This window comes from Babylonia areolata, chromosome 9, assembly GCF_041734735.1.
Source record: "Babylonia areolata isolate BAREFJ2019XMU chromosome 9, ASM4173473v1, whole genome shotgun sequence".
Taxonomy (NCBI): Eukaryota; Metazoa; Mollusca; class Gastropoda; order Neogastropoda; family Buccinidae; genus Babylonia; species Babylonia areolata.
In genome coordinates, this window is record NC_134884.1 from 32,331,830 (window position 1) to 32,355,962 (window position 24,133).

A 24,133-nucleotide genomic window follows, 5' to 3' on the forward strand; every position below is an offset into this window, starting at 1 on the left:
TATAGCGCCTATCCTCATTCGGAGATCAAGCTGTAAGTCTAAGCACTTTCCAAACACGGAACACGGAGTCATTTGCACAAGATGCTGCCCATCTGGGTTGAGCCTACTGACAGCTGCCATTTGGCATTCATCATTCATTTCGGATTTCCTGTGTCATTTAATCAGGTTTCAGTCACACACACGTACATACTCATACAGACATGTGACATTTCATGTGTGTAACCATTTTGTGTATTTACCCCACCATGTAGGCAGCCATACTCTGTTTTCTTTGGGTGTGCATGCTGTATGTGTTCTTGTTTCCATAACCTAAACGCTGACATGGATTAAAGGATCTTTAACGTGCATATCTGATCTTCTGCAGGCACATATTACACACACAAATGTAGTTCAGGCACTAGCAGGTCTGCACATCTGTTGACCTGGGAGATCGGAAAAATCTGCACCCTTTCCCCACCAGGCTCTGTTACCAAGATTCTAACCAGGGACCCTCAGATTGAAAATCCAATGCTTTAATCACTTGGTTGTTGTGCCCATATATAATTTATCCATTATTATTATCTTTAATAAAAAGGCTCTCATTCATATATTAACCATAGCATAACTTTGTTTGCACACTAACAAGTCTACTGTGCTTATATCTATGTGTACTTTTAACAATCATGAACAAAACTTACATATTATATGGTGTGTGTGTTCTTTCAAAGATCTGTCTATCCATCTGTCTAGGTATCAACACACCCACACACACACACTGCAGTATCACATGCTCTCACTTTGCCTTACCTATATGCTTGAGCCAAGGACCATGCTGCTGTCGCACAGTATATACTTTCACGCACAAAAGCGACTCGAGATGGTTTTTCTGTGGAACCAATGGCTGGAAACAGTCCCATGGTACAGCTTTGATACTGCAGAATTTGTCTCTTAACTGCAACAAATGATGAAAGAAACAAAAAAATCATTAAACTGTTCATAAACATAATTGTTTTCAGACTAATAAAATATACAAGTTATAATAATAACAGATAACATTGCTGACTAGTGACTGATGAGGCAGAACTATGGCTCAAATTAAAAAAAAAACCGCACAATGACACTTAGACAATGTGTTCACTCATTCAACCCTGTGCTAGGTGGATGCTGCAAATCGCCAGTCTCCACCTGAGTCCGAGAAACAGTTCAAGTTTCTCAAAGAGGTGTCATTGCATCTGGACAAATGTGTATACGCTACATTACATCTGCTATAGGCAGACGCCTGACCAGCAGCATTTATAACCCAATGCGCATAGTCAAGGCTGGAGCGCATGCATACATATATTTGTGTACCCATCAGTGTGAATTTATTTACAGAATTTTTCCATAGGACACTACTTTTCTTGCCATGCGTTGTTTTTCAGTATGCCAAGTGCATGCTAGCATACGGGATGTTGATTTTGAGTCTCATCTGGGCATTCACTTTTATTTTCCAGTCAGACTTGGGAGAAAGGGCAAGAGCAGGACTCGAACCCAGACCCTCATGAACACTGTACTGGCAGATAAGCGTCTTAACCATTCTGCCATGCTTCAGATATTTAAGACAATTCTAGTTGTGGATGCAAATGCTAAAAAAAAAAAAAAAAAGAAAACAATAAAAAAAAATTAAAAAATCGGTTTCCACAATGTATCAAACTGATATATGGATTATTTAATCTTAAATGTGTATGTTTGAATTTCTTAACATGAAAAGGCTTTTAGCACAGGCAGGTCTGCTTATCTGTTGACATGGGTGACTGGAAAAATGCCATTTCTATGGTATACCTTGCATGTGTACCATCTCTGCTGGGATCAAAATCAGGACTCTCAGTGTTAAAGTCCAGTGCTCTGACCATTTGGCTACTTTGCCCATTGTGGACACCTTTTCTGTATGCAAACATTTTCTTTCATTAAACATTATACATGTTTAAAAACTTTATGCAAGTTGCAACTCTATGATACTACATCTCAGAATTTTTTGTTTTGATACTTACAACGAAAATAGTACTCGTCCAAAGCTTCATTGCTGTTCAAATATAAATGACTTGACAGCTGACCAGAAAACCCTATGCCAGAGTAACTTTGTGGCAGCTCGCTGTCCTCCGAAGTAATGCTCGTCATTGTTCTGGTGCAGGGACTCCTTTTCACTTTTCACAAAACCACTCCAAAATGTAAAGTCGAAGATGAGCTTCTGGCATACGATTTCACACTCTCAAATCATTTTTAGTTCATCATTCACGTCAGATTTTCCTTCAAGTGGCAAAGTAATCTACATGATCTTTGATGCACACTTCCAAAAGGAAAGCTAGTTGACCGATCTGTGTCGACCTCGACTTTCAGTTTGTCGTGATTTGGCCTTGAAAAATAAGCCAGGTAAGCTTTTTGGCATCAGGAAAATGCAAAGCGTCTTTTTAAGCGAATAGAACCAAAGTCTCACAGAATGTCGCGCACACCCGCGCGCGCGCGTGTGTGAGTCTGTGTGTGCGTGTGTGTGTGTGTGTGTGTGTGTGTGTGTGTGTGTGTGTGTGTGTGTGTGTGTTAGTGCGTGTGTGTATGAATTAATGCACTTATAAGTCGGTGGAGTCAGATGGATGTGAATCTGAAATAAGAATTGATATTATTTGTCATGTTGGCAATAATAAGGTTGATAAAACACAGTTAAGATTAAAGCCAAAGTTACAACAACAATAACAACAACAACGTAACAGAACAAGACAATACGACATATATTTATCAATGCAACGGCGTTTTTGGCCGCTACTGTGAACATGTGTGTGATGGCAGGGTGAGAGAATAGGTGTTCATTCATTTGTTTGTCTTTTTTGTGTAAAAAGTTGCCGTGTCACATGCCGCTTACAACATCTCAACAAACCATCCAGCAAACAAGGAAACCGAAAGAAACTGAAATGTTGATCTCTTTGATAATCACTTTGTACCTCCCGAGCCTGGTAATATGCCAGTCTCTTTCAGATGTTACTAACGATCTCTTTGGAAGATCAAAAAATGGAGTAGTCGCTGCGTTTGGTGATTTTAATGCTGATAAACTGACAGACATCTTCGTGTTGACTGATGAAGGTAAACTTGCGTCGTCTGCTTCTCTTCATTGTCAGTTGATGTGGTTATGTCTTCCTCTTCTTATTCTTGTTCTTTTTGTTCCAGTTCTTTTTCGTCTTAAAGCTGATTTATTCTCTGCTTTTACTTGAAGGAATGCTGTATTTACCCATGGTGGTGAAACCAACAATAAAACCTAGTCTTACCTATTTTACTTTCCCAAAGCTGTTGTCTGAGTAGCTTTTTAGTGGTGTGTGTGTGTGTGTGTGTGTGTGTGTGTGTGTGATGTACATTTTTTTGTGCAGTGAAAGTTATGTCGGTGGGAATTGTTTTATCTTGTTTATATTATTATGCCTCTGAAATGTTACATATTTGTTTTCACTGTAAAGCGTGGTGAACCAGCTCTTGAAAGTGGGGAACCACACTATATAAATTATAACAAATATAAGCCCCCAGATTATTGTTGTTGTTATATTTTTATAATTATTGTTATTTTTTGATGATATTATTATTATTATGGCTTAGCTGCATGTGGAGTGTTGGAATAGCCTATCTGCATGTGCAGTGTTGTGCTGTATCACATCAATGTGCACCTTATGCCTTATAAGTTATAGGCTTGGCATTTTATTTAATTGCCTTGAAGATGCAAGTGTGATTAAAAGGCAAAGGCATTTCGAGACAGCAGGCATGCCATGCATTACTTTTACTGCCTTAAGAAATTATTTTGAACAGGAGAACTTGATGTTGATAGGCAACCAACTGAAATGTTGAAGAATCTGCAGCACTTACAGTAGCTGGTGGTTGGTCCGAAGTAAATGACGATAATAACAATAATAATGCCTTTAAAAGTTTAATGGTGATGATAATGAAAGCTTAACAGCTTGCCTGTCCAGTTGTGATTATTTGGAGGCAATGAGATGCCATATCATTTCAGTTTATATATTGATCAAAGGCATTGTGAAGATCAAGATAAACTGCTTATTATCTACTACAGTGTGTATACTTGTTTTTATCATCTTTCTGTCTTGGACTATTATGTTTCCATTAAATGTAAGACATTCACAACCTAAACAAATGTGAAGTAGAGAATGTAAGAGACATAACAACAGCCACTAATGAAACCCAAGGACATTAGCGATAATAAGAATGACAATAATGATGATAAACGTAATATAAACCATAATCATGATATTATGATATAATTAAGCTGTTCACAGTTTATAACTATAAGACATCAGAGGACATCACACACAAAGTGTTGCCATAGTGCCAGTAAGAAATCCACTGCCATCCTGAATCTGTTCTGATTTTTCCTTGGTTGAATGAACATAAACAGGCTCTGAATGGTTAGTCTGATGTGTCTGGATCATAAAAATACATATTAAAATGAGCATACCTTATGTGGAAGACCACTTTCTTGATAATGGTTTGCTAACTGGAGCATGGTTGGAAAGGGGGTTGCCTCATATGCAAAAGAAGACATTCAAAACTTCGTCCAGCAAAGACAGTGGTCCCAGTAAATGGACTTACATGAGTTTGCTAGCTTTGCTAATGATTATGGATTGGTATAACAATGGAGATGGATCTCTCTTGTCTGATGATTCCCGTGAAGGTGAATGACAATGACAGTGATGAAACTGACAGCCCATTTGAGGATAGTTGAGTCCATCTATCCAATCAGACAGCGTTTTTGAGAGGGTGACTATGACTGACAGAATACATGCATCGTAGTATTGGAAGAGGGGAAGGAGAGGGAGAGGAGTGATGTAAGATGATGGATCTAATGCCAGTCAGATGGCATTACAATATTTTGTTTTGAACAGGTTAATCACAGTCACTGAATCAGTGTCTTGATAATGGTAATAAAAATAATGGGGCAAGTACTAGTTAGAAGAAGAGGAAAATGCAGACATTTTCTTTCACAACATTATGACAGTATAAGAAGTAAAAAAGGAAATGACTATGAGAATAACTAAAAAGAGTTTATTGCACAGTTAACAATACCGATGAGGTACTTTTGAAAGAAAGAAAACAAAATAACTGACATAAAAGGAAAAAAACAAAGTAACTGACATATTATCCAAACACCTACCTCAGTACTGTGTTATACACATGTATACAAATATATTGAAATATGCATGCATGCATTACATATGAACAGCTCTTTGTTATTAGGATATACTTATAGATTTTTCAGTGGCAGCACAGATTTTGACATGTGCGATGAGGCATTTTTAATTACTGACTGATACGGAAACCATCTAGAAAAAAAACCACCACCAAATGTTTATGACCATTTTACCACTCTGTTCTTCTATTTTGTAATGTGAGGAAAGGTGCCATTCAAAGGCAGTCAAATCTGGTACACTTGCAGTTTTGAAATGTATGTAAACTTTTAATAAATGTATATATTTTTTTAGGAGTATTCAGAAATGTTTGGTCCATACATACATTTTCATGAGTTCTAAATAATACAATATTTTTATGTTTGAACACACCATGCATTTTACTTCCATGTTTCAATAATATTATTAAAAGATTTCCAGACTGTATGTTGAGAGTTGTTGCAACTTACTAGGATTATATACATATTATATACCCATAGTAATTAGTATTGCCATTCATTGGTTCAGTAGCTAGTCATTTATTGTGCTTAAAAATAAAAGCTGAGATCTATACTTTGATCTGCATGGTATGAACCAATACTATTAAGGTGAAAATAACTGAATTTGAATTGAGTACTTCAATATTTTATACTTACTTTAATTCAGGCATTCAAAATCAGATACAGCATTCTGCTTCATTGATTGCATTTCAGATTGAGACTGATTTATCATTACTACATTAGATCTGTATCTTTCATCAGATTCTTCATACAGATTCTTTTGAATACATGTACTCTTATGCATGAGGGATGGAGTTAGGATGAATTCTTTATTTAATTGCTTGCAGTTCAACAATAACCAGTTGTTGTTTTTTGTTTAAAAAAAGAAAAAAGAAAAAGAAAAAAAAAGGGCCACCACATTCTGAAATTGGATCAGTGCAATTCAGCAGTTACCAATTGTTTTTGTACTAGCCAAAAAATTATTGTTCACTTTGTGTGTGTGATGTGTGTGTTTGTGTGTGTGTGTGTGTGTGTGTGTGCACGCGCATGCACACCAGGGAAAACGGTTCACCTTCTTGAGGCTGAACATGACATGACCAAAGAGAGGGCGAGCTTCTTCCGTAAAATGCTGATCGGTGCCAACACAGCGGGCAAAACCTTCATCAGCAGCCTGGTCCCTGGAGACTTTGATGGGGACGCCATGATGGACCTGTTGATCACCAGGAAGAAAGAGGGTGCCGGATCCTCTGACCCTGTCACGGTGCAGGTGTACTGGGGAAACAGCATAACCAACAACTTGGGTAACTGGGATGTTTGTTTATTAATGCACCGTCACACATGTCCCTCCCCACACTCTCCCTCTCCCACTCTTCATGCATCTAAAGTGAGTTGACATGGATGATGTTGGAGAAGTAGGAAATTGAGAGTGCTTATAGATAGGTTTTGAAAAGATGAGTTTTTGAATTTAATGATGAGAAAAGCAGAGATAGAATCAGATGCACAGATACGATGAAGAAGGTTGTCCCAGATATGAGGAGCAGCAAAGGGGAAAGAACGTTCACCATAGGTTCTTGTATTGACATGAGGAAGTTTCAAAAGGTAACAGTCAGAGGAAGAGTGGAGATTACTGCTGACTGCAGAGTAAAAATTACAATTTGGTAAGAAAGAGTTGAAATAGAACAGCATAACCAACAGTTTCAGTAACTGGGATTTTGTTTAATGCCCTGTCACACATACTGGTGATTGAGAGTAAAAATTCCAATCAGGTAAGGAAGAGTTGAGATAGAACACAGGGTTCGAATTTAGTGGGTGCCCAGGTGCAGATGCTAAGAAAAATTTGGCTTGGGCATGCAAATTTTCTGTTGAGAGTGCCCAATTGGCACTCAAAAATTGATAGAGGCAAAAGAAAATTGATTAAAAGACACACCAAGAAAGCAAGCTTGAATGCAGTCATTTGAAATGTAAAGCTTTGCAGAGCAGCATCTTTGCTTGTGCATGTTCGGGGGTTGATGTTCATGGCATGTTAGCGACAAACGATGTTTCCCATCTTCAATGTTAAAAGAAAGGCTACCTAAACAGAGACGAAAGCTCAGGTTGAAAAAAAGAATCCTGGCAGAAAGACTTTCCTTGGCACATTTTATTTCATTTTATTATGCTAGCACCCAAAACCACAATTGGGCCCTCAGGTGTTTTGCCCAGAGTGCCCAACTGGCACTTAAAGAAGAGAGTTAAATTTGAACCCTGGAACAGCATAAACAACAACTTGGGTAACTGGGATTTTTTAGTGTCCTGCCACATGTACTAGTCATTGCAGAGTAAAAATTCTCACTTTGGATAAGAAAGAGTTAAAACAGACAAATTTTGTCTCTGCACGAAAGTGATGGTGCTGTGGGCACATGTGTTATGATCTGTATATATAATATATATGTATATATATAGATTGTTTTCTTTTCAATCGCCAAAGACGTGGAACAAGCTCCCTGATAACCTCCATCATTCTGATTCCCTCGCATCTTTTAAATCTTGTCTCAAAACTCAACTTTTCCCTCAGCAGTAAGTTCAATTGTGGCAGGTCCACTTCCTTTGCGTTAGCTGTGCTTGACTATGTGTGTATACATATGTATGTGTACATAACTACATGCATGTATATGAATGTGTATTGTGTGTGCGTGCGTTTATGAAAGTTTGTGCCTGCCTATGTGTGCATATGTGTTAGGGTAGCTGTTAGATACACATGTATTGTTAAAATGTATGTATGCAGTCTGTGTGTGTGTGTGTGTGTGTGTGTGTGTGTGTGTGTGTGTGTGTGTGTGTAGTCACATTTTGGTGTGTGTATGTAACATAGATGTAATGTTTTATGTTAACAAAGCGTTTTTGTAAAGCACCTAGAGCAGATTTCTGGTTAGTGTGCTATATAAGTGTCCATTATTATTATTATATATTACATATGAGGACAAACCCAGAGTTTCTTTTTTTGAGGAAGTGTCTTGGTTTGCTGGCTGAATCGATGGCATAAACAGCATGGACTTGGGAGTTGTGTATTTTGTAACCAATGTAAGTGGAGAGAGTTACCACATTCTATTGTTGTATTACTGGTGACTAGGGTAAGGATGAAAGTAAAGCCTAGCTGTTAGGTGAATCACTAGTCATTTGGGTAAATAAAAAAAAAAAAAAAAAAAAAAAATCCCAGCAGTATGGTGACATCGGTTAGGGAAACGGTGACATCCACTGGAGAAATGGTGTCATCAACAATTTTGTTCAGAATTAAAATCAAATTCTGGCCATAAGTGACATCTACTGGGGTGACAGTATCACCAATAATTTGGGTAAGAATTAAGGTAGATTCGGGTTGTGAGAGTGAGTGAGTGAGTGAGTGTGTGTGTGTGTGTGTGTGTGTGTGTGTGTGTGTGTGTGTGTGTGATCAGTTAAAAAAAACAACAACCACATTGATTTACTGATGATACAGATATGGGTTTGTGTCTCACTCTTCGTGTGTGTGTGTGTGTGTGTGTGTGTGTGTGTGAGAGATACAATAAACAACAGTAAGTAGCCTATGATTGCTCTGGTTATAGGTAAATATGTATATCACTATATGTGCACATGCATATATACTTATGTGTGAATGCTTGTGCTTGTTATTGTGCATGTATATTTGGAAGGCACTTACTATTCTAATTTCTATAATCGATCTATCTATTGGTTAGTCTATTTATCTACTTATCTCTCTCTCTCTCTAATATATATATATATATATGTATATTTATGTATGTATGTATAATATATATATATATATATATATATATATATATATATATATATATATATATAATACATGTTGATATGTACACTTTGTGTTTCAGGAGCTAATCAGACTCTGCAGTTGAATGAGAAATTGAGAGACCAACCTTCTGTAGTTGAGTAAGTGTTTTGACAGCAGATGAGTTATATGAAATCACATATGCATCCATTTGAATTCGGTGACAACATACTGGCTGGGAAGCCTCTCTCTCTCTCTCTCTAAGATTATACTTTGTTATTCTTTCTTTTATCTGAAGAATACAGTTGCTTTTTGTGTTGTATTGTCCACTGGAAAGGGTCACATTGTTGATTCATTTTGCTAGTTTTCAATAATGCTGACAGGCTGTTCCAGGTTCTTTGGTTCAGACTATACTTTGACATCCTAGCCATGGCTTTATAGAAACGACAGTTTTTGTATTGTGTTGATCATCATGTAGAAGCTGTTTTCACTCACACACACACACACACACACACACACACACACACACACATTCATAGATGGTGATGTACATTTATGCACATCTATGAATGTACATACATGCAAATACACATCCACTGCACCATGACACATGCGTGCATGCACACACACACACATGCACACACACACACACACACACACACACAAAATCAGTGTATGAAGTGCATCTTGAGAATTTTCAAGATAAAGTTAATGGTGGTTGTGTAAAAATTCATCCATAATAACACATTATCTTTTCTTAACAATTGATTTGTGTTAATGCCTTGTGTATTTTTCTATCCATTTTTCATGCGGTTGTGTGAATGCTCACTTTATATAAATATAACTATTTTGCATGTGATCTGTTGGTAGTGTGTGTGTGTGTGTGTGTGTGTGTGTGTGACTACTGTAAGTACCATTACAAGAATTAATCTTTCTTTTTATTGAATGAAATTCAACTTTTCCTTTAAGTTAATATGATGGTATCTCCAATTGTAAGACTTACATATATATGTGTTTATTATGATAAAAAAAAAGGTATATGTCATTAATGAATTGTATTCTGTTTATTTGATTTTTCTTTTCTTTTTTCTTTTTTTCTTTTATATTTCAGTGTCAATGGAGACATGATTCCTGACTTGCTTGGAGAAACCAGTGAAGGGGAACGATGCTATTTTATCTTCAGGTATGCTTCATTTGGGAGGGGGCGGAGGGGGGCGGGGAGAGAAAATGTATGTGTGTATTGTATGTGTCTGTGCGTGTGTGTGTGTACGCGCATGTATGTGTGTGTGTCTCTGTGTGTGTGTGTATGTACTTGCATGCCAGTGCCCATATAGTGCGTTTGTGACTCAGAAACCAGTTACCTGAAGTTAATCGATGTGGTAGTGATCTGACTGATATATTATACCAGATTGTTAATTCTGTCAGAACCTCAGGTCAAATTACTTTTTTTTTTTTTTAAGATTATTTTTATCCCAGATGTGTATTGAACTCTGGCAACACCTGCTTGGTGGAGGGGACTGCAGTATTTTTTCCTTTCTCCCATATCAGACTGTTTTTTGTACTATGTATGATAGTCTGTCGTGTTAGACTGTGACCAGCAGAACAGCAGAGGAGGCAACTGCTGTCTTGACTATCTGGGCTAGAATTATTTTGATTATAGTGGAGAGTGTCTTGCCCAAGTTACATCACCACTGTCTTGGCCAAGAGGTTTTAGGACAGTCGGTGTTGGGATGGTTTCCAAAAGCCAACAAGCCTCTAAGGCTGCAGCACTAAGAGCCAGTGCAATTTTGCCTCCTTGTTTGACAGTCATAGTCCTTCACAAAAAACTGAGCTGTAAATGATTTCCCATTAGAGTGGAGAAACCGTTGATAATTCAGCTCTCAGTTTGCTGTAGGCCCAACTGTAAACTTACGCCAATCTGTGATATAAGCTGAGTGTTGGGACACTATTTTATTTACTAACTAGTACAGGTCTGCCTGTGGTTCACTTCGCATTGTATTCATTCACACTCAGAAAGTAACATATGTCATTATGATAATCCTAAACATTTGCCATCATTCAAGGAGGTGTAGGAGGATTCAGTAAACAGCCCACAACCCTTCCCAAAAGTACAAGATGACATAATCAGTGTTGGCATTCTGTGGTTTATGGAAATACCTATCAGCAGATAGCAAAATCTGTATCTTAAAAAGGGAGTATGATTAATTAAACTGACAGGTAAGAATGGTCATAAACTTTCTAGTCCATTCATGGTTTCTAAGCGAGTGGATGTGGTTGAAAAGGTGTTTAGCCATCTCATCAACAGAATAACATCAGTGCCATGTCTATGGTTATCAAAACTACAAAATATGAGAAGAGAAAGTTCAGGAGAATTGATAGTTGCTCTTCAAGGTCTGATATGGCACAGCAACTGACTCAGATAATGTTTATCACAAAAGCAACACAGAAAGATCAGTGGAATCTACCAGTTGCACACATTGTCAGTTTGATAAGTAAATGAATTATGCTTAGATTTCAGAACATTATGTTAGAACCTGATTTTTCTTGTGACCATTTTTTGTGTGTTTTGCTTGCGTCCTCGCTGATTGTGTTTATGCTCTGGAGCCATGAAATGAAGGCTTTGCCTCATTTTTGGGAGGTTAGTTTAATGTGTATGTATGCATTGTGCATATGTTACATGTGCATGTGTATGTATGTGTTCTCAGTGACATAATTTCTGCACAGAAACAACCGGAGCTACACAGTGGAGAAAGTCGAAAATGGATCATCACCTCTGGATCCCCTGAGGGTTCCACAGTCCAGCGCCTTCTTTGATTTTAATGGTGATTTGGTACCAGGTATGTGGACCTTCTGCAAACACTGTTCAATTAATTTTCCACTCAACTTCAAACGATTTGCACAATGTTGTTAGAAATCATTGTCGCTCATGAGCCCCAGTGAGCACGGGGAAAAGCGTAGTGGTGCAAGTTTGTTTTTGATGCATATCTTTAAAGCTAAAGAAAAATTGATGAGCCACAGGTTGATTCCAGCAGTAACTCTAGAAGAATCTGGTGATCAACAAAATTGAGAATATTGAAAGATGTAGGCTGTGTGCTATTTTCTCGACAGAAGTTTTGGACAAGGTATTGCAGACCTGCTGACTGCTATGTTTTTGTTGTAGCTTGCAATGCTGAGAGCCAAGCTTTTCCACAGTAGATGCAGTATCCTTTGTCTTGGTCTGGAAGTCTGCTTGATGATGGGAGAGAGGGCTGATGCTGTCATCGTCAGTAAAGTCTGGGTCCTCGGGCAGACTTGAAGGAGTCCACCTGATTCCACTTCTGCCTGACTACACATTTTTGATACAGTCGGTACAAAAGGAGAAAAGAAGTGGCCTTTCTTTCTTTCTTTCTTTTGCATTCGACAGCAACGCAGTCAGGGTCGAAGTCCGAGGGATGCCACAAACTTGGACGTCTGGTGAAGATCGGCTGCCATCCCCCAGAGCTTGGTGTTGAAGCCAGCACCCCCAGGCCAGGACTTCTGCCGCATCTTCTCATACAGGGGGCAGTCTTGGAGAATATGGGATGAGGTCTGGTCAGCCTGGCCGTAATCAAATAGGGATGTGGCCGCCACTCTGATCCTCTTCAGGTGTGCTCGGAGGCCGCAGTGTCCTGTGCGAAGGCAGTAGATGGTAGTCTGGTGTCTCCTCTCCAGTGTCCTGATGGGATCCTGGTGTGCCTGGTAGCCTCCGTTCAGGGTGATCCAGCCTCTTCGGAATCTGCTGCGGAGGAGAGTTTTTGCTTCCTCATACCTGGCAGGAATGGTTGGCTGTGTGAGCTGGCTTCCTTCCTTAGCAAGGTGGTCTGCACGCTCGTTGCCTGGGAGGCCTACATGTGCAGGCACCCACTGGAGGGTCATTGGGGTTGTTTGGGTAAGGGTCGTGAGGGAGGCCTTAAGGGACTGGATCAGTGGACCAGGATCAGGGGAGTCAAGGGCCTGGGAAAAGAAGTGGCAACAGCACATATATCCTTGTTTTACTCCAGCCTTGATATCTAATAGGTCGGGCTGAGTAGCTCCACATATCACTTGTGATGTCAGTGTGTAAGAGTGATGATGTTGACAGTCTTGCTGGGAAAACCATAGTATATCATGGTGTTCTGTAGGGTATGTTTGGAATATATTGAATAAATTAATTCTGACAGAAGAAGACTTTTGTGATTTTCACAGTTTCAGTTTCAGTAGCTCAAGGAGGCGTCACTGCGTTCGGACAAATCCATATACGCTACACCACATCTGCCAAGCAGATGCCCGACCGAGATTTTGAAATAAATAATGTGGTTTTGACAGAATGAGATTTGTGGTAAGTCATGTGATTTTGACAGACTTTAAACAAATCACATGGTGTATTTTCTCTCTCCCAGATTTGTGCATGGTGTCAGAAAACAACAGCCGTCTACAATTTGAGATATGGTTAAATGAGGTAAGTGAACACTGAGTGACAGTAAGAATTTAAACAAGTGTGAAAGGAAATATTTTGGCTTATGCCAAGGGAGCAAGAGATCCAATTACAATTTTCCTTGTGGAAGTAGGTAGCTACCACAGTTTTGGAAGAATGGAAACTAACACTCTGTTAGCATTCCCTCCAAAGGTATAGTTTGTTATTTTGCTGTGGTCAGTGTTATACTGTACAGTTTTAATCAGATCCAGATCGTATTTATGACTTTGTCCTCGGTTTCTGCTGACATTGTTGTATCATGATGCACACAATAAAGCGTCTTTCTTATCTCTCAAAATATGTGGCACTGATTGTAAGTGTCACTGCCTTCTTTGATACAAGTTCCAGTATACAGTATAGAAATGGGATGGGGAGAGAATATTGAACCTTACTAGATATGTTTCTTTTATATGATCTTGTTCTTCTTTTGTGAGCTTTGACTCCCACAGTCACTTGTGCGTACGAGTGGGCTTTTACATGAATTACTGTTTTTACATCGCCATGTAGGCAGCCAAACACAGTTTTCGGGGGTTCTTTTATATGATGAAATATACATAGCAATCAAGGGAAGGTGTATGGAGTTTTCATTTATTTCTGTTTGACTTTTATCTTGAAATGTTACATTTTCTTACCGGAATGTTTTCCATTCACATCAGTAGTCTTCACTTTAACATCTTTCCACTCAGTGACATTAGATGAAAAAAACAAAAACAAAACAAACAAACAAACAAAAAACAAAGGGGAAGGGTGGTTGTGGGTTTGGGGGAGGGGGGGGGGGAGTGGGGAAAGAAGTGTGTGTGTGTGTATGTGTGGAGGGGGGATAGGGAGAGACAATGCTGGAAGAAAATAATGGAGAGGAAACACTAATACAAAACAACAAAACAACTATAACAGATGTTATATTGGACTACGCAGCATGCCTTTCCTTTCACATGATGAGTGAAGTGTCCATGGTTATGAGGGAAGGGTGTGGCAGTCACTCATTCGTTTTCATTTTGCTTTTGTTATTTGTTGACGAGCATTTGAATATTCTGGGGAAAAAAAGTGTTTTTGTTTTCATTTGGTTGAAGCAGACCTTAAAGTCTTTTGAATGGGAATTGAATGAAGTGAATTGAAAAATAATGCAAAAAGCCACTGATGTATTTGCTGGGCAGGAAGGTGTACTTCGATGGTCACAGACAATCCTGTCTCCACCGGAGATGAAGCAGTTTGGTAGAGCGTCCTTCCATGATCTCAGTGAGTGCAGAGACTTTTTGTTGTTGACATATATCATTGATTTTTTTTTTTCAGTTAATGTGTATATATATATATATATTTTTTTTTTTTAATTGGTGATGAAGTTTTAGGGTGGTGATGGTGTTTATGATACTGCTAGGGTATGGTAACTATAAATATGTGTATCTGATAGAAAATTATAAGTATGTGTATCTGATATATATAAACATGTGTATCTGATAACTATAAATACATAATCTAGTTATAAACATGTGTATCTGATAACTGTAAACACATATCTAACTATAGACACATGATTCTGAAAGCTATAAACAACATGAAAAACTTAACATGTGAATCTTGTAACTTCAGCGTACATACCTGATAACTATAAATACATGTGCCACACGTTTTTCAGACGATAACCGGGAGATCAACATCATCTTACCGGGCTGTCTGAACAAAGGGAAAGACTGCGCAGAAAGTGTGGTGTATGTCTGGGGAAGGGGAGGGGTGAGTAATAAACCTTGGTTTTTTTGTGTGTGTGTTCTATTATTGTTTTTCAGTGACGGGTGCAAAAAAGCTGAGTGGTTAAAGCGTTGGACTTTCAATCTGAGGGTCCCGGGTTCGAATCTCGGTAATGGCGCCTGGTGGGTAAACGGTAGAGATTTTTCCGATCTCCCAGGTCAACATATGTGCAGACCTGCTTGTGCCTGAACCCCCTTCATGTGTATATGCAAGCAGAAGATCAAATACACATGTTAATGATCTTGTAATCCATGTCAGCGTTCGGTGGGTTATGGAAACAAGAACATACACAGCATACACCCCCCCGAAAACGGAGAATGGCTGCCAACATGGTGGGGTAAAAACAGTCATACGCATAAAAGCTCACTATATACGAGTGAACATGGGAGTTGCCGCCCACGAACAGAGAAGAAGAAGAAGAAGAAGTTTTTCAGGGTTTTTTTGTTAATTGTTTTATTTTTTAGTTGTTTTGTTAGTTTTTAGTTTTGTATAACTGAAATTTTTTCAGGCAAAGTTCACTCATCAGTGAACAAATTGAAAGACATATAGTTTAGGTGCTGTTTCTGTTCTTTGTTTATTTGGTTGTTGGTTTTTTTTACCACGTAATTCTGTGGTCTTTTAAAGGCTTCAGTGATACATAATGTAATGAAATGTTATGCTCATGTGTGCATGCGCATGCGCATGCACACAAACACACACACACACACACACACACACACACACACACACACACACACAACACACAACACACACACACTCTCATTCACGCACATTCATTCGCACTCACTCATTTTCACTCATACTCTCATCAACTTGTACTTACACACACACACACACACACACACACACACACACACACACAATCTCACTCACTCACTCGCTCATTCATATTCACGCACATTCACTCGCACACATGTTTTCACCCACACACTCATTATCTTGCACTTACTCACTCGCACACACAAACACACACCACACACACACACACACAAAAACAAAAAAAACCCAAACATACACACACAGACACACACACCTCCCAGCCCATCTGATCTGATATAAATCTCCATGACAAAAGACATAAACACATGGTAGTGGTTTGGGGTTGTTGTTTTTTCTCTGTGTGTGTGTGATAAAAATTGTTTATTTATTTATTCTTTTATAACACATGGTGGTGTTTGTCTGCATACAGTGGCACGACTTGCACGTGGACTTCTCACAGGGGTCAGAAACGTGGCAGTTTGCAATGAACAGCAACATGCATCTAGACTGGCTGTCCATTCCTTTGGCACTGCGCATTGGTGACTTCAACCTGGACGGGTTTCCTGATGCGCTTGCCGTCCTGAAAACCAGCAGGTTTGTGAGGATGTGTGTTTGTGAGGGTGTGTGTGTGTGTTGTGTGTGTGTGTGTGTTGTGTGTGTGTGTGTGTGTGTGTGTGTGAATATGCGTGCATGTTTTTGTGAGTGAGCATGTGTGAGAGATGGAGAAAGAGAGATGGAGTAAGAGAGATGTTTGTACATGCATGAGAGATGTGTGTGTGTGTGTGTGTGTGTGTGTGTGTGTGTGTGTGCATGATAGATATGTGTTTTCGAGGAAGAGAGAGAGATGTGCAGCTTTATATTTAATGGGCAAATTGATTACTTCAGACAAAGTACATATTCTACTTTATTGATACTTTAGTGATAATATGTTGGTTTCCTTTGGTAGATATGATAAGATATTTTAAAAATGTGATTAATGAAACATACAGAGAATAGGTTTAAAAGAACTTGGAGGATGGCATCTATGTCTTTTAAGACATTATCATTATTATTATCATGAGAATTTGCGCCTAATCTTGAAAATAAGCCCTAAGCGTTTACAAATAGAAACATGTATATGTAAACATCAAAAAGGAAAAATTGAACACATAATACCAAACATTATTAAAAATCATCCATCCATCCACACACATGTATTATAATTAATGTTGTTATTTATATTTACATTGTTGTAGGTTAATACTTGTTGATACGCATTTACATATTTTCCTTCATATGACACCTCATTCAGTACACACCACAATCTCTCTACAGTTTTTCTTATAATATACTTTTCTTCTGATACATAACATGAACACTTCTTTTACACTAATATTCACATGCATTCCCTTTCCTTTATCCACTACTTTACTCCTTTCCGTCTAAAAACACTTATAGTGAATAGATGTTAAACTGAAGAAAACACACACACACACACACACGCACGCACGCACGCACGCACGCGACAGCACACAGTCATAAACAGCACACAATCAAAAACACAACCAGCAATTCCTGAAACTATCAAAACTCACTCATTCACCAACAGTCACCCTAGTTCATACTGGAAAGGGATGAGCTGTTGAGAATTATTCAGGAGGGGTAAAGATGGGTCTTGAGACTAGATTTGAAAGATTGCAGCAAAGATGAGTGACAGAGAGGCTGAGGAAGTTGATTCCAAAGAAAGGAGGGTTGGTATGAAAAACTGCGTTGGCCATACATTTGTGTATGTGTATGTATGTAACTATGCAAGAGATGTGTGTGTGTGTGTGTGTGTACATGTTTTAATATGTATGCAGAATATGTGGGTGGGAGAGAAAGACAATTCAGAATTCAGTCAAATGCGTCATTGTGTTCATGAACACATTTTCATTCTGGAACACTGCTTCTCCTGCAGTGTTATCACAGAAAATGGAGGTGCAGTGGCAGAACTGGTTAGGCGTTGGACTTGTGATGTCATATTTGGGCATGGTGTTGTGTCCTTGGGAAAGGCACTTTACTCCAGTTTTCCTCACTCCACCCAGGTGTGAATGGGTACCCAACTTCGGTTGAGGAAGATTAAAAAGGCAGCGGAAGAAGAGAAATTGTGCATTGCCTTTTTATGGGGAGCATGAAGCGCAATGGACATAAATTTACCGATGGCCACAAAAGGCTATGGGACCTTAGACCTTAACAATCCAACCAGAATGACGGAACATGTGACATAAGTCCTGCCGCTTGACGGCAGAATGTGTTTTTTTTATTTTTTATTTTAAAGTGATGATTGTGGGTTCCAGCAATGACTCGTACGGTGTGTTCCTGATGCTGAACGTGGGTAGCACCAGCAACTTCTCCCGAACGTTCCACTTTACAGGGGGACAGCCGCTGTCTGGCATTGTCAAGGAGCCACCTGTGGCTGCGTTCTATGACTTCATGGAAAACGTGGGTGCTTTCTGGCTTTGATTTCTGGTTCATCTTAGCCTGTCTTTTTTTTTTTTTTTAAATTGGTTTTTGGGTTGTTTTAGGGTGGGTTCCCTCCCCCCCTCAACCCCTTTGAAGTCCTGATTAAGAATCGAAGCGTCTATGGATTCAAGTCCCTTATACAGACTCCCCTTCACTAGATCTTGAGAGGTGGTCTGGGTGTTAACAGTCTTATTTCTTTCTTTCTTTAGTACAAAATGTTTAGCATTTGTGTAATTGACACTTTGTTTTCTGATGTTAATTTTCTTGTTTGTTTGTTTGGAATGTTCTTTTCATCTGATTCAGTATGATAAATCATTATCTAACTGCCTGATTCAAATATGTGATGAAAAATTTTGTTTTAATTTTCAGGTTAAGTTACTACAAGAGATAAAGGCTATGATGCATGTGGTTGGCAGTAATGGACATGTATATCATCTTCCAGCAACATCACCCTCCTGTTGACATTACCAACAAATCCACACATTATGTCTTTGGGATGTTCACACACAGTGATGTAACATACTTTGATAAGGCTGACAGGAGATCATTTAACAATTTCATTTCTTTTAATCAAAGCAAACTAAACAAAAAAACAACAACAAGAAACAAGTATGTTGTGAGAGCTCTTCTAGACCCCTTCTCTCACACACCATCCCTTCTCCCTGTCTGAGCCTCCGTATTTGAAATATTGCAAACATGAGTTATGAATTATGATGAGTATTATCAGTTGTGATGTCGTAGCAGTTGTGCTCACAGTTTGATCTGTGGTTAAACTTGGCACACATGTGCGCATGCACACACATGTGCACTCACATGCATGCACACACACACACACACACACACACACACACACACACACACACACATACATTCACACACAGAGCTATGTCAGACATCATCAAAATCTGAATGGATGGGAAAATCATTTTGAAAAAGAGTAGACAAGAAGTTAGCTTGTAGAATTACAGTGAACCTTGGTTTCAAAGTTATGAAAGTGTTGGCGAATCAACAAACTGAAAAGATTTTTTGTGTGAGAAAATTGATAAGACTACAAAGTTATGCAGACGTCTTTCAGTTGATGGAATTGTTGCATTGCAGGGAATTTTGGATGTGCTGCTCACAGTTTACACCAACGATGCCACAGAGCTGAGAGCCTTGGAACAGGACTTCAAGGAAGATGCCTACTTTCTGAAAGTCATGGGTAAGTCGCCTTTCATCACATTAAGCTGTTTTAGGGGAGAGGGGAGGATCAGGGGATGGGGGAGGGCTGGAGGGGGAGGGATATTTATCACCTTGAATGCTTCTGATGAATATGCTTCTCTGATGCGAGTGAAGTGTTGGCCAAGAGGTAACACATCCACCTGGGAAGCGAGAGAATCTGAGCGCGCTGGTTTGAATCACACTGGCAGTTGCCGGTGTTTTCTCTTACTCCACTAGACCTTCAGTTGAGGTCTGGAAACTAGTCATTCGGATGAGACGATAAATCCAGGTCCCGTGTGCAGCATGGATTTAGTGCATGTAAAAGAACCCACAGCAAGAAAAGGGTTGTCCCTTGCAAAATTCTGAAGAAAAATCCACTTCAATAGGAAAACAAATAAAATTGCAGGCATAAAAAAATACCAAAGAAATGGATGGCGCTGTCAGTGCAGTGACATGCCTTCCCTGGGGAGAGAGCAGCCCGAAATTCACACAGAGAAATCTGTTGTGACGAAAAGAGTTATACAAATACAAATATCAAATATCTGAGAAAAGCTCTGTCAGCTTTCTGAGATAAGACCATGCTTAATGGTCAGGAGGTCAGTCACCAGTCTGTATCTGGATTCTTTCCTCTCGGGATTGCTTCAGATTTGTTCAGCAAAATCAGTGACAGCAGTAGAGACTGCACTTCAAATTCAGGCCACACTGACATCATTTCACACCAAGGTTCAGCAAATAAGGGTTAATGGTAATTTATATATTATATATCGGTGTTACATATGATATAATGAATGCAAACGTAGCACTCTTTGTGTGCTGTGGCACATTTGAACTTTGGCTTACTGGTCATCTGTTTCTTACATTGGTGATGTATAATGAATGCTAACTTAGCATTCTTTGTGTGCTGTGGCACATTTAAGTGGCTTAATCTAATATCATCGCTTCTGTTTCTTGAAACGGTATTTTATCGGAGTGATGGTCTAGTGGTGATGTACCCAACTAGCAAACGAGCATCACTTGAGTTCAAGTCCCATGAATGCATCCCCCTCCGCTAGACCTTGAATGGTGGTCTGGGTGCTAGTCTTTTGGATGAGACAATAAATTGAAGTCCCGTGTGCATTGTGCACTTAGTGCATGTAAAGGAACCCATGACAACAAAAGGGGCTGTCCCTGACAAATTCTGCAGAAAAGTCCACTTAGGCAGTAAAACAAATACACTTGCAGATAGAGGAAAGAAGAAAAAATATGGGTGGCACTGCACTGTGGTGACATGTTCTCCCAGTGGAGTGCTGCAGCCTGAATTTTTACACTGAAAGATATGTTGTGACAAAAAAAAGAAAAGAAAAAAAAAGAACACGTAATATAAGAGCATACACATTACTTTGAAATTCTCTTTAATGGTTTTGTTCATTTTCTATTATAGGTTTGGAAATAATCACACAAACACGTTGTCCATGCAAGTGTGTGTGTGTGTGTGTGTGTGTGTGTGTGTGTGTGTGTGTGTGTGTATGTTTGTGATTATGTTTACTTAAAAATTACTGTGACAATTAAAACAAGAGTGACTTGAGAAGAATAGCATTTCTAAATATACATACTTTGCCTTTTCTTATTGGCTTATGCATGTGTGCATGATTCAAATGCTTTGTTTTTTTTCTTTTTCTTTTCTTTCTTTTCTTCCCCCCCCCCCCTCCCCTCCACACACCTTTTATTTGATGGTTGTTTGTTTGTTGAGGAAGTAGAATTGGGACTAGATGACAAATCAGCATTCTCGGATGACGTCTCAGTCAATCACAAGAGAAAAGCAAACTCCAATGCAGAATATTGATTGTGGTGTTTTTTGTTTTGTTTGCAGTTGTGAGTGGCCTTTGCAGTCAGCACTGTGCGAATGGTCATGAGGTGAGCTGCTGTACTGGTGTGTCTTCCTTGTGTGCTTCAGTTCTCATTTCTTCTGTCTTTCTCTCGGTGTTTTGCCATTCCCCATCACAAAGAACGAAAGGTGGTGCGCATGAAGCGTGCATGAATAAAGTTTGCATTGTGAGAGATTTTGGTGAGATCTTGCATTCATCAAGACTTAACAAATGCGTTTATGAAATCACTTGCACGTTTATACTTAAACACTGGGATAGATGAGTCAGTGGTATTGCACAGACCTTTTTTTTCTTTTTCTTTTTTTTTTTTGCCCCATCATCTGCACTGTTTCAGTGGCATTACTCCCATACATGGCCACACCCGGGTTCGTCTGTCACAGTTCCAGCGTCGGCAGTCCGCAGGGAACCATCGATGTTAGGTCGCCAGGAGGCCACACACCAGAGGAGACCCTGCACTGCTGCTGAGTCACTTTGGTGGTGTTCAGTGGTGCCTGTTCTGATTTAATGTACTTAGGACACCACCTACTAAGCCCATTACTAACAACAATAATGGCTTAGTCACGGAGTGTCCCAGAGTGGAGACCGCCACCACATCCCTCAAACAACAGCCCCCCATGAATCTCCCGACACTGAAGACATTGACAGGACTCACCCCAAGCACAGAAGTGGAGGGGTATCGAAACTGAGGTCACCATGAGAGCAGGGCATGAAAGACCACAGACTTTGAGACTGTTTTGTTTATATTGATGATGATGGAGGAGGAGGATGACGATGACGATGACGATGTTGCTTTGGAGGTCCATTTTGGTTTGGGACTGCGTGACAAGGCTGTACTCTACGCTTCCTGTCACAATGGTATCCCGGCGTTAACCAGGCCCGAGAGATACAGACACTTGCAGTGTTGGTCGGGTAATTAGAGCAACACACCCAAAGACGCACCCTTGAAGTGGATGACACTCGACTGTGTGGTCCCAGTCTTCCCATTTAAGCCCACAGCACACTCAACTCTGGGTAGGAGCCAGCCACGGGCTGCAGAAACCCACCTCCGCTGGGATTCGAACCCGCGTCCTCCCAGCCGTCAGTCCACGGCGCTAACCACTTCGCCACGGCGGCTGGTGGTATTGCACAGACTTTATTTATATGTGAGTCAAACCAGAAAAAGGGGGTGGAATATGCTTCATCCAAAAGCTTATTCCCTTCAGCTTGTAGGCGAATGCATGACATCACATGAGTTTATGTTAATTTTTCAAGTGACATCATAAAATTGATTTTGTCTTGTTCATTTTTTGATTGACATGTTTTTTGCATGTTTTTTGCATATCTGTTGTGCATTTGTGTGTGTGTGAGTATGTGTGTGTGTGCGTGTCTGTATGTTTATTCATATTTATTTGCTTATTTGTTTATTTATCATCATTACTGTCCTTTTATCTTATTTTCGTATTTTATATTTTATTTAATTTATTCATTTATTTTTATTTATTCATTTATCTATTAATTAATTATTTTTTTTGTCTTTTCCGCATTTTATTTCATTTCATTATCTTTCTGCTTACTTTTTTTCTTTTGTTTCCCCCTCAAGGCCTGAAAAAGCGTGTTGGGTTACGCTGCTGGTCAGGCATCTGCTTAGCAGATGTGGTGTAGGGTATTTGGATTTGTCCAAATGCAGTGACACTTCCTTGAGTAACTGGACTGAACTGAACTGAACTGACAACATCAAAAGAGTTTATTATGTCTGTTTTTCAAACGACAGCATCAGGTGTGTTTATCATGCTAATTTTTCAAACAGCCCTATGGTGTCAACCAAGTGGGTCCTGTGATACGGTTCCGGACCACCACTTCCCATGGGGACACAGAGATTGGAGTCGGTATGTGATGGTTCTTTTTGAGAGAAAAAAAAATCTTTTTGAAAAAAAAAAAAAAGTTTGAATTTCAGTAGGATTTGTAGCCACATGTTCATAGATACTAAGGCTTCTATGCCCTAAATAGTCCAGATACTTGATGCACAGACCACTTTCAGTTTGCCTATTCTCTCTGTCTCTTCTTTGACTTTTATTGTTATGTCAGCCTTCAACATATCAGTTGAAAGCTATTGGCAGACGTTGTTAATCACTAATTTTTCTGTGCTGTGATCAGAATATGCATATGACTACCGCTGCATATTTACTGTTTCTGAAATAACTGAATAATCAGTAATGATCTAAGTTAGTTAAGATGCAGGATCACCAGTTTTAAAAGGGGAAAGAATTTATTTCAGATTAAACGAACAGAAGGAAGTTCAAATGCAGAGAAGCTAGTGTTTTAATATGATGCATTATTGAGAGCGGAAAGAGAGAATTGGGCCCCATCTTCCTGTGCTTAACCCTAGACACAGTGGATGTGAATTCACTTTCCTGATGGCTGTAAAGGTGACCTTTATAATGAGAGGTAAAAATTTTGTTCTAATTTTTCAGCTTCCCAGTTGTCTCAGTCTGCATACTACTCGCTGCAGCTTCCGTTTGAAGTGTTTGGCCTGGGGCAGACTCCTAACTTTGTGGATGTGCTGGAAGTGGGCATTCAGAACCCGCCAAAAACAGTAAGGATGATCATCCTTTGTGTTGATGTTCATTTGTCAACTGTGTGTGTGTGTGTGTGTGTGTGTGTGTGTGTGTGTGTGTGTGTTACATTTCATATGCCCAGGTCATTTCTCT

At 39.3% G+C, this 24,133-nt stretch overlaps 2 protein-coding genes across 2 annotated transcripts in view; one reads left to right on the forward strand and one right to left on the reverse strand.

The window, feature by feature from the left end:
- The window catches only part of LOC143285398 (phosphorylase b kinase regulatory subunit beta-like), a 54,997-nt gene extending 52,613 nt beyond the window's left edge, over positions 1-2,384 (reverse strand). Inside the window, 2 exon segments of the mRNA XM_076592644.1 lie at positions 787-931; positions 2,010-2,384. Of these exon segments, the coding sequence (XP_076448759.1) occupies positions 787-931; positions 2,010-2,136 (272 nt within the window). The 5' untranslated portion in view covers positions 2,137-2,384.
- A 490-nt stretch (positions 2,385-2,874) lies between these two features.
- The window catches only part of LOC143285399 (T-cell immunomodulatory protein-like), a 30,010-nt gene continuing 8,751 nt past the window's right edge, over positions 2,875-24,133 (forward strand). The window contains exons 1-14 of the mRNA XM_076592645.1: positions 2,875-3,090; positions 6,229-6,471; positions 9,031-9,088; positions 10,039-10,110; positions 11,652-11,764; positions 13,325-13,383; positions 14,553-14,634; positions 15,032-15,126; positions 16,331-16,494; positions 18,216-18,360; positions 19,480-19,582; positions 21,431-21,474; positions 23,233-23,311; positions 23,897-24,018. Coding sequence (XP_076448760.1) covers positions 2,922-3,090; positions 6,229-6,471; positions 9,031-9,088; positions 10,039-10,110; positions 11,652-11,764; positions 13,325-13,383; positions 14,553-14,634; positions 15,032-15,126; positions 16,331-16,494; positions 18,216-18,360; positions 19,480-19,582; positions 21,431-21,474; positions 23,233-23,311; positions 23,897-24,018 — 1,548 coding nt within the window. The 5' untranslated portion in view covers positions 2,875-2,921. The remainder of the gene's footprint in view (positions 3,091-6,228; positions 6,472-9,030; positions 9,089-10,038; positions 10,111-11,651; positions 11,765-13,324; positions 13,384-14,552; positions 14,635-15,031; positions 15,127-16,330; positions 16,495-18,215; positions 18,361-19,479; positions 19,583-21,430; positions 21,475-23,232; positions 23,312-23,896; positions 24,019-24,133) is intronic.